General features: G+C 42.7%; 1 protein-coding gene across 1 annotated transcript; it reads left to right on the top strand.

Moving 5' to 3' along the window:
• Positions 1-487: 487 nt before the first annotated feature.
• On the top strand, positions 488-3,708 carry s100b (S100 calcium binding protein, beta (neural)). Its single transcript, XM_058381318.1, has 3 exons — positions 488-650; positions 1,530-1,676; positions 2,077-3,708. Exons 2-3 carry the CDS (start codon positions 1,539-1,541, stop codon positions 2,227-2,229), a joined length of 291 nt encoding a protein of 96 aa, XP_058237301.1. The 5' UTR covers positions 488-650; positions 1,530-1,538; the 3' UTR covers positions 2,230-3,708.
• Positions 3,709-10,652: the final 6,944 nt, after the last annotated feature.

Raw genomic sequence — 10,652 nt, 5'->3', positions numbered from 1 at the left:
GTCACAAATGGACTCAAAGGTGACCAATCAGCAGCAGTGCTTCGAACCTGCACACACACACACACACACACAATGTAGTGTAATCAGTATTCATTCAGCCTTAACAACATGCCCACTAAGACAAAACACACACTTATTAACATTCAGCATCACACACGTCCTGTTACACACACACACACACACACACACACACACACACACACACACACACTGAGTTCTAGTCTAATAACAACACTGCATACAAGGCTGCACAAGCACTTTACACACAAGGCTTTATACACACACTTTATACACCTTTTTCACACTTACATACACACTTATAGGTGTTATGCACACTTTACACACACACACACTTATAGTGTATACACACACCTCTTGTGAGCATGTCTCTGATTGGTGTATTTAGATGATTGGCAGTACAAGTGGGCGTGGCTTTGGAGCCTGAACTTATAAACCGTCTCTCTCTCTCTGCTTCTCTGGCCTGTCTCACACGCACACACACACACATACACACAAACACACACACACACACAGACACACACACACACACACACGCACGCACACACACACACAAACAGACACAGACACACACACACACACACACACACACACACCCTTCTCTTTTGTGTTACTCTCCGCTCTGCTCTCTGGTAAGTTCTGTATTTTTTTCTCTACACCCTTCAGAGTGAAGAGATTCTCTAATAAACACTTCTGTATTTTGTTACACAACTTTCTAGAACTAACAATTTCATCGACGGAGTAAAAACCTAAACTAATCCAACACCAGAGAAATAAAACATTCTTTTAAAGGATTAAAGCAGGATTTCACTCCAGATACAGTAAACACACTGTACATCTTTTAACAGCCATTTGTTTACATGGTCTGGAATAAATAAATAAATAAATAAACAAACAAACAAATAGTAAATAAAGTTTATTAATGGTATGTGATATTGTCTAATTTTCATGCTGATGGTGACTGATGAAGTTGAGTCTGATGTAGAGTATTCAGAGAGAAAAGAAGCGGTCAGATCTGTAAACTTCAGCACAACATTTAGAAATAAACTCTGTTCAAACTGAGGTCTGCTTTTCAGCTCCGATTTAAAAAGTTCACATTTAAAACATTTCTACAAACTGAAGTGAACTTTATATGATGAAGAAAATTCTCATGATAAACAAACACAATATACTACAGTAAAAAGAAATCACTCGAAACAAAACCATTCAGAATGATGATGAAGATGATGATGATGAAGGGTTAGGGCTAACCCTAGGCTCTGTGTATTAAGATGAACTGAAATTTTCAAACTGTATTAAACTGTATTTTTCATCCTGCTTTTGTTCCTAAATTAACTAATTTGTTATTTTTTCCAAGTGGAGGACAAAAACAAGCTCTGCACACACACACACACACACACACACACAATGACGGCTTAATTACTGTACTACACTGATATATTTTGTTACTTTGGGTTTAAACACAATGTTTTTTGGTGTGTGTGTGTGTGTGTGTGTGTGTGTGTAACAAGTGTGTAACAATGTCTGATTTGGAGAACTGCCTGAACACCATCATTCACATCTTCCACAAATACTCAGAGCGAGAAGGAGACAAGCACACACTGAAGAAGAGCGAGCTGAAGGAACTGCTCACACATGAGCTGCCATCATTCACTCAGGTACACACACACACACACAAACACACATACACACACACACACAAACACACACAAACACACACAAACACACACATACACACAAACACACACATTCATCTTTTAATAATAGTCAGTATTTATAACAGAACAGCTTGGCCCCACCTTTTTGTCACAAAGGCAGAGTCAATAAGGGGGAGGAGCTCTCGTTCTTGCTCTCTCACACACCATTTTCCCCTCTCTCTCTCTATTTCACTCTCTCACACATATACACACATGCACACACTCTCTCTCTCTCTCTCTCTCTCTCTCACACACACACACACACAAACACCCCCCACACACACTTTCTCTCTCTCTCACACACACACACACACACACAAACAACCCCCCCCCAACACACACTTTCTCTCTCTCTCTGTAGCATATAAAGGACCCGTCCTCATTTGACTCTCTGATGGAGGGTCTGGACACTGACGGAGACGCTGAGTGCGATTTCCAGGAGTTCATGACCTTCGTCACCATGGTGACCATCTGCTGCCACGAGTTCTTCGAGCACCACCATGAGGACGAATGAGATGGAGAGAAACGCCAGCGCTGGAAATGAAAAGAGATTTTATTATTAGTGTAATGGAATAGAATCACAATCTGTAACCTAGATCTTCATTCATTCTGTTTCTGTTCTGTTGGGGATTGATGCTGATTATTTCCTGGATTTAACTCCATTAAACTGGTTTCACTGGTTTTTACTGAGAGGCTTTAGCTGCCTGTAACTAGTTCTTAGTGGGTTTGACTGATTTGTACTGGTTTTTGACAAGTTATGACTGGGTCTGTTTTGGCTTGTGCAGTTTGACTGGTTTCATCTGGGTCTGACTGGTTTTATTTGGCTCTGACTGGTTTTATCTGGCTCTGACGGGTTCTGACTGGTTTTATTTGGCTCTGACTGGTTTTATCTGGCTCTGACGGGTTCTGACTGGTTTTATTTGGCTCTGACTGGTTTTATCTGGCTCTGACTGGTTTTATCTGGGTCTGACGGGTTCTGACTGGTTTTATCTGGTTCTGACTGGTTTTATCTGGCTCTGACTGGTTTTATCTGGCTCTGATGGGTTCTGACTGGTTTTATTTGGCTCTGACTGGTTTTATCTGGCTCTGATGGGTTCTGACTGGTTTTATCTGGTTCTGACTGGTTTTATCTGGCTCTGACTGGTTTTATCTGGGTCTGACGGGTTCTGACTGGTTTTATCTGGTTCTGACTGGTTTTATCTGGTTCTGACTGGTTTTATCTGGCTCTGACTGGTTTTATCTGGCTCTGATGGGTTCTGACTGGTTTTATTTGGCTCTGACTGGTTTTATCTGGCTCTGATGGGTTCTGACTGGTTTTATCTGGTTCTGACTGGTTTTATCTGGCTCTGACTGGTTTTATCTGGCTCTGATGGGTTCTGACTGGTTTTTCTGGATCTGACTGGTTTTGGATGAATTATCCTGGATTTATTTCAATAATAAATCAGTTAGTTCTGACTGGGTTGTTCTGACTAGTTTAATTCATTTGTACTGAGTGGTTTTAACTGGTTTAACTGGTTTTAAATTTCTGCTGATTGTTTTTTGCCAACTGTATCTGATAACTAACCATATTTTCTAACTGTTATTTATTTTTATGAAAATTAAATAAACAAAATGAATGTAGACTGGAACATGTAATACCACAAAAAACTGTCCCTAAAACGAATGAATTTTAGTAATATTTCATATTTCTGTGTGCAACATAAACAGCTCACAGACATAACAGACTCAAATCTGTATCACAAATTGATAAATAAATAAATTGGCAAATCACACCATTAATTTATTTAATTAGAATAAAAATCAAATAAAACATTAAACTAAATTTATAAAGATATTATTTTGTGGCTGTGTTGAAGACTGAATTGTTCATGTTTACCTTTAGCTCTGTGAGACGCTAATGCTAACCGACACCAGCTAACTGACTTAGCATGACTGCTACAATCATGTCACTAATAACAGAAGCTGGTAACTGATAATAAAAATGATTTCAATACATTTGTCTCTCTCTCTCTCTCTCTCTCTCTCTTTCTGTCCATCAATCCATCATGGAAAGCACTTTAAAGTTTCTGTCAGGTTTGTTAATATCGAGCACAAAGTCGGAAGATAAGTCAGTCAGGTGAATTTAATAAGAAAGATAACGCTGTTGCTGTACGCTGCAGTGGCCTGTAGGGGTCAGTGTTGTCTCATTGATGAACCAGGCGGTCTCTCAAATGGATCATTTTTGGTCATGTATTGCACTGAACAAAGCGCATTCAGAATGTTCAAATCAGGAGTAAAGTTCACACCTTCACTTTACAATAACATTCAAGTCAAAAACCTTTACTTTATTATTTAAATCTGAGTTCTGATTGGATCGTTCCATGGGGTTTCGATAAGATTTAAATCTGAGTTCTGATTGGATCGTTCCATGGGGTTTCGATAGGATTTAAATCTGAGTTCTGATTGGATCGTTCCATGGGGTTTCGATAGGATTTAAATCTGAGTTCTGATTGGATCGTTCCATGGGGTTTCGATAGGATTTAAATCTGAGTTCTGATTGGTTGTTCCACAGCACCGATACTCTTCTTCTTCTGAAGCTGTTCCTTGTTGACTTGGATGTGTGCTGTGGATCGTTATCGAGTTGGAAGGTGGAACTGATCATCTTCAGAGTAACAGAGACCTGATACCTGAACAGAGAGCAGGTTGGCTTTTTGGAGATATCCATGATTTTGTGTCTTCGAGCTCTGAAGAGAAGCAGTTCTATATGCTGTGTGATGCTGCCACCATGCTTCAGTGTGGAGATGAGGTTCTTTGGGTGATGAGCTGTCTGCTTTTCTGCTACCTCGTTCTCACCAGACCAGAGGATATTGTTCCTCATGGTTTGAGGTGATTTGTGTGAGTTTGGATGTTTCTGGTGAGAAACTGCTTCCGTCTCTCAGGCCTACCTCATCACCCAGATATGTGACAAATATGAGAGGAAGTGATGAGTACTCGTCAGACGCTCTGCAGCTCCAGTAATGATGCTGTAGGTCTCTTGGCAGCAGCACTGATGAGTTTTCTATGCGTCTGTTTTGCAGGGATGTCCTGTTCTTGCAGATTTCACAGCAATGCTCCATTCCCTCCACTTGCTGATGACGGTCTTCATCTATTGTTCTGGAAATGTTCTGAACTGCCGCTGCATCGGTCAGCTTTCAGCAGGAAGGAATTAATGTTAAGTCTATAATGACCTCAGAAACTACACTGACCTGTTAGTTCCTCAGGAGATTCTGGTTGCTGTTGTAGAAAGGACATTAGTTACAGTTACATCATTTCCTGTCCAGTGTCACCCAGATGAGGATGAGGTTCCCTTCTGAGCCTGGTTCCTCTCAAGGTTCCTTCCTCAGATCATCTCAGGGAGTTTTTTCTCACCATCAGGTGAAGTGAAATGATTTTCATGAGAGGTGTGTGTCACTGGCTACATTTAACACAACAGAGATCACACATCATACAGGAGCACCAAGAATAGCACTTGATCCAGTGCACACTATTACACTGCATTTTATTCATATTGTGTGTGTGTGTGTGACTTCAATCAGTAGTGTAATGATGTGTGTAATTTAAGTTTTCAGTTTTAATTCATCACTGCACACTTTACACTGTGGTACACTACACACACACACACAAACACACACACAAACACACACACACACACACACGGAAGTGACAGGATTATAAATCGGTTCCTTAAATATTTTTGATGTTGTTTATTTATAACCCGACCTTTTAGTTGCTATTGTCTTCGTGTCGCTGAGGGCAGTAACACAATCCCCTCGAGTGCACTACTCTGGCGCCCTTACACCCCCCACCCCCCACCCCCTTCTGCACCTCACAGAGCCAAGCAGTCATATCAATGGGCTATGGCCAGTGTGTGTGTGTGTGTGTGTGTGTGTGTGTGTTACCTTCATCACCTTGACCTAAAACAGTTTTCATGCAGCAAAATGTAACAGTCTCTCTCTCTCTCTCTCTCTTTTACACACACACACACAATGTAAAAAAACAAAACAACAGTTTGTCTAGTCATGAACTTTCAAGGGTGACAGTGACTCTTACACACACACACACACACACACACACCTGTAATGATGAAGTGAGAAGTAGACAGATAGAACACACTCCCCACTGAGCCCTTGTTCCTCTGACGTTCTCTCCCTCTGTCTCTCTTCTGCAGAAATAAAGACACAGGTGGCACTTTCACTGTCGAGATTGAGGCTTAGCAGTGTGTGTGTGTGTGTGTGTGTGAGAGAGAAAGAGAGAAAGAGATAGAGAGGGAGAGAGATAGGGCAGTGTGTGTGTGTGTGTTTTACACTAAGACACTGTATGAGATGTGGAACACAGAGATCCTGGGAAAAAATGCTTTTAGAAGAAGATCCTTGGAACACACAGCCACCAGGACCATGGAGTCCCAGCAACAGAGGAACATGAACACCTCAGCTCTTGGAACATAGCTGACGAGGAATATGGACCTCAGCTGACCAACAGAAACGAGAAGATGGGATCCAGGAAACAGGACTCTGGGAATACTTGGGATAGATGGAAACCTGGAAACAAAGGACCAACAGAGCACTAGGAATTCTACAATCCAGGAATGTAGAAAACTGAACACATGGATGTCTTTATCATTTCTCTCCCAGAAGGACTGAACACAGGGAACGTGGTGCCTTGGGAAAATGAATTTATCCTGAGAAGATGATCGAGTCTTTTGAGAGAATCTAGGACACAGAACACAAAAAATATGAAGCCTCAGAAACAGAATTCTGGGATCACTGGGCTGCTGGTGTGTTTCCTGGGAACATCTGATAAGAAAGAACCCTGAGAACATATGTGGGATACCACAAGAAAGTTCTGGAAGACCCTTGGACCCTGGAACCTTGGGGTCTAAGGAACACAGAAACCATGGCTCTCTGGGGAACATTGTGCTTTCTGGAAGGTAGAACCAAGGGAAATTAGAACAGCAGGAACTCTGAGAAGATAAAGGGCGACTCTGAGTACAAGAATGAGCCTCCAGGTGAGGAACAGGTTCCTGAAGAACGTTCTCAGGAGTAATACAGAAGAAAACAGATTGGATTAGACTTTTTAAAGACGGCTTTAGCAATGTGAGCGTTAGTGGTGTTTAATCAGTAGATTCCATTTCCTCTTTAATCGAGCCGACTCTACATATAAATATGAAGAAGAGACGATGGTGAGATGAAAGAACCTTTAAATATTCAATAAACGCCTCTCACTGCTGCACTAAAGCCCAGATTAAAAAGCGCCTCCAGTGTCAGGAGACGGGTCTTATGTCTTTTTTCAGAAGTCGACACTCAAACCCGGAGCGGAGGCTGGAAGCCGGGTGGAGAAGGAGGCATTCGCTGTGAACTCCAGCACGCTGAAGCGTTAATGAAATACCACAGCGTGTCAGATTTAATTAGATGGATGGATTTACACCGACTTCCCTGAACGTTAGGTGGAAGTGGACCTACACTGAAGATAGACAGTTTATTAGTGACATAAAAATATAAATGTGCAGTACTGCTGAGAGGAGAGAGGAACTGCTGGATGGATGGATTAGCGAAGTTACAACTGATGGATTCCTAAATAAGGGAACTGATAAATAGATGGATGGATGGATGGAAAACAGATAGAATAGTGAAACTACAGATAATGATAGACAGATTAATAGAGGGAGAAACTGATAAATTGATGAATAGAGAGATGGACAGACAAACTGATGGATGCAGGAAGTAACAGATGGACTGATGAATGAATGGGTGGACAGATGAACTGATGGATGGATGAATAGATAAGAGTTAAGAGTAACAGTTGAGAGCATTGTATCAGTGTCATTAACATCAGCTCAGTGCTGCTCTCAGGATGGAGGAGAGAGAGGGGTGCCAATACTCACAGACCCAGGTGTTTGAGTCAGTGATTACAGGCAGTGGTGTGGTTCTGTAGGTCTGTGGTTCTTTGGGTCTGTGGTTTTTAGGGATCTGTGGTTTCGTGGGTCTGTGGGTCTTTGGGTCTGTGGGTCTTCTGTGGTTTTGTGAATCTGTGGTTCTGTGGTTTTGTGGGTCTGAGGGTCTATGGTTCTGTGGTTCTGTGGTTCTGTGGATTTGTGAGTCTGTGGTTCTGTTGGTCTGTGGTTTTGTGGTTCTTTGGGTCTGTGGTTTTGTGGCTCTCTGGTTCTGAGGATCTGTGGTTCTATGAGTCTGTGGTTCTGTGGTTTTTTGGGTCTGTGGTTTTGTGAGTCTGTGGTTTTGTGGGTCTGTGAGTCTGTGGTTTTGTGAGTCTGTGGTTTTGTGAGTCTGTGGTTCTTTGGGTCTGTGGTTTTGTGGGTCTGTGGTTCTGAGGATCTGTGGGTCTGTGCTTTTGTGGTTTTGTGAGTCTGTGGGTCTGTGGATTTGTGGGTCTGTGGTTCTGCGGATTTGTGGTTCTGTGGATTTGTGGTTTTGTGGTTCTGTGGATTTGTGGTTTTGTGGTTCTGTGGATTTGTGGTTTTGTGAGTCTGTGGATTTGTGGTTTTGTGAGTCTGTGGGTCTGTGGATTTGTGGGTCTGTGGGTCTGTGGTTTTGTGGTTCTGTGCATTTGTGGTACTGTGGATTTGTGGGTCTGTGGTTTTGTGAGTCTGTGGATTTGTGGGTCTGTGGATTTGTGGGTCTGTGGATTTGTGGTTCTGTGGATTTGTGAGTCTGTGGGTCTGTGGATTTGTGGTTCTGTGGATTTGTGGTTCTGTGGATTTGTGGTTTTGTGAGTCTGTGGGTCTGTGGATTTGTGGGTCTGTAGTTCTGCAGTTTTGTGGGTCTGTGGATTTGTGGTTTTGCGAGTCTGTGGTTTTGTGGTTCTGTGGATTTGTGATTTTGTGATTCTGTGGATTTGTGGTTTTGTGGGTCTGTGGATTTGTGGTTTTGTGAGTCTGTGGGTCTGTGGATTGTGGGTCTGTGGTTCTGCGGTTTTGTGGTTCTGCAGTTTTGTGGTTCTGCAGTTTTGTGGTTCTGTGGTTTTGTGGTTCTGTGGATTTGTGGTTTTGTGGTTCTGTGGATTTGTGGTTTTGTGGTTCTGTGGATTTGTGGTTTTGTGAGTCTGTGGATTTGTGGTTTTGTGAGTCTGTGGGTCTGTGGATTTGTGGGTCTGTGGGTCTGTGGTTTTGTGGTTCTGTGCATTTGTGGTACTGTGGATTTGTGGGTCTGTGGTTTTGTGAGTCTGTGGATTTGTGGGTCTGTGGATTTGTGGGTCTGTGGATTTGTGGTTCTGTGGATTTGTGAGTCTGTGGGTCTGTGGATTTGTGGTTCTGTGGATTTGTGGTTCTGTGGATTTGTGGTTTTGTGAGTCTGTGGGTCTGTGGATTTGTGGGTCTGTAGTTCTGCAGTTTTGTGGGTCTGTGGATTTGTGGTTTTGCGAGTCTGTGGTTTTGTGGTTCTGTGGATTTGTGATTTTGTGATTCTGTGGATTTGTGGTTTTGTGGGTCTGTGGATTTGTGGTTTTGTGAGTCTGTGGGTCTGTGGATTGTGGGTCTGTGGTTCTGCGGTTTTGTGGTTCTGCAGTTTTGTGGTTCTGCAGTTTTGTGGTTCTGTGGTTTTGTGGTTCTGTGGATTTGTGGTTCTGTGAGTCTGTGGATTTGTGAGTCTGTGGATTTGTGGTTCTGTGGATTTGTGGTTCTGTGAGTCTGTGGATTTGTGGTTTTGTGAGTCTGTGGATTTGTGGTTCTGTGGATTTGTGGTTCTGTGAGTCTGTGGGTCTGCTGCTGAGTTATATGATCTTTATTCTCGTCCTTAAGAACCCCAGACTGACACGCCGGGAGCCTTCGTGAAATTTGTATATATGATGTCATTACACATGAGGCATTGCTTCAGGCGTAAGCCGCCATTTTGGATTTTCAGCATTATCCATCAACGCTGTCTCAGATTAATGACCTCACTGACGCCGCGTCCCGTCCTGATTACCTCAGAGCCGCACATCGCAATAGAGCCATTTGCAGGGGTGTGGAGCCAAAATCAATCCCATCATGCCTCTGTAATGAACCAATCAGGAAACAGAGAGAACGACGACGGTGAAGAGAAAAACACGGCTCCTGAGAGAGCTTCTGCAGAGACTCAAACACCTTATTATATAAAACAGGACACACACACACACACACACATACACACACACACACACACATACACACATACACACACATACACATACACACATACACACACATACACACACACATACACACACACATACACACACAGCTACATCACACACAGTGTGATTCATCTACATCACACACACACACAGACACACACACAGCTACATCACACACAGTGTGATTCATCTACATCACACACACACACACACACACACACACACACACACACACACACACACAGCTACATCACACACAGTGTGATTCATCTACATCACACACACACACACACACACACACACAGCTACATCACACACAGTGTGATTCATCTACATCACACACACACACACACACACACACAGCTACATCACACACAGTGTGATTCATCTACATCACACACACACACACACACACACACACAGCTACATCACACACAGTGTGATTCATCTACATCACACACACACACACACAGCTACATCACACACAGTGTGATTCATCTACATCACACACACACACACACACAGCTACATCACACACAGTGTGATTCATCTACATCACACACACACACACACAGCTACATCACACACAGTGTGATTCATCTACATCACACACACACACACATACACACAGCTACATCACACACAGTGTGATTCATCTACATCACACACACACACACACACAGCTACATCACACACAGTGTGATTCATCTACATCACACACACACACACATACACACAGCTACATCACACACAGTGTGATTCATCTACATCACACACACACACACACACATACACACAGCTACATCACACACAGTG

The sequence above is a fragment of the Hemibagrus wyckioides genome, linkage group LG27, assembly GCF_019097595.1.
Source record: "Hemibagrus wyckioides isolate EC202008001 linkage group LG27, SWU_Hwy_1.0, whole genome shotgun sequence".
NCBI lineage: Eukaryota > Metazoa > Chordata > Actinopteri > Siluriformes > Bagridae > Hemibagrus > Hemibagrus wyckioides.
The sequence above is the reverse complement of the archived record's forward strand: the minus strand, read 5'-3'. Positions and strand labels throughout refer to the sequence as shown.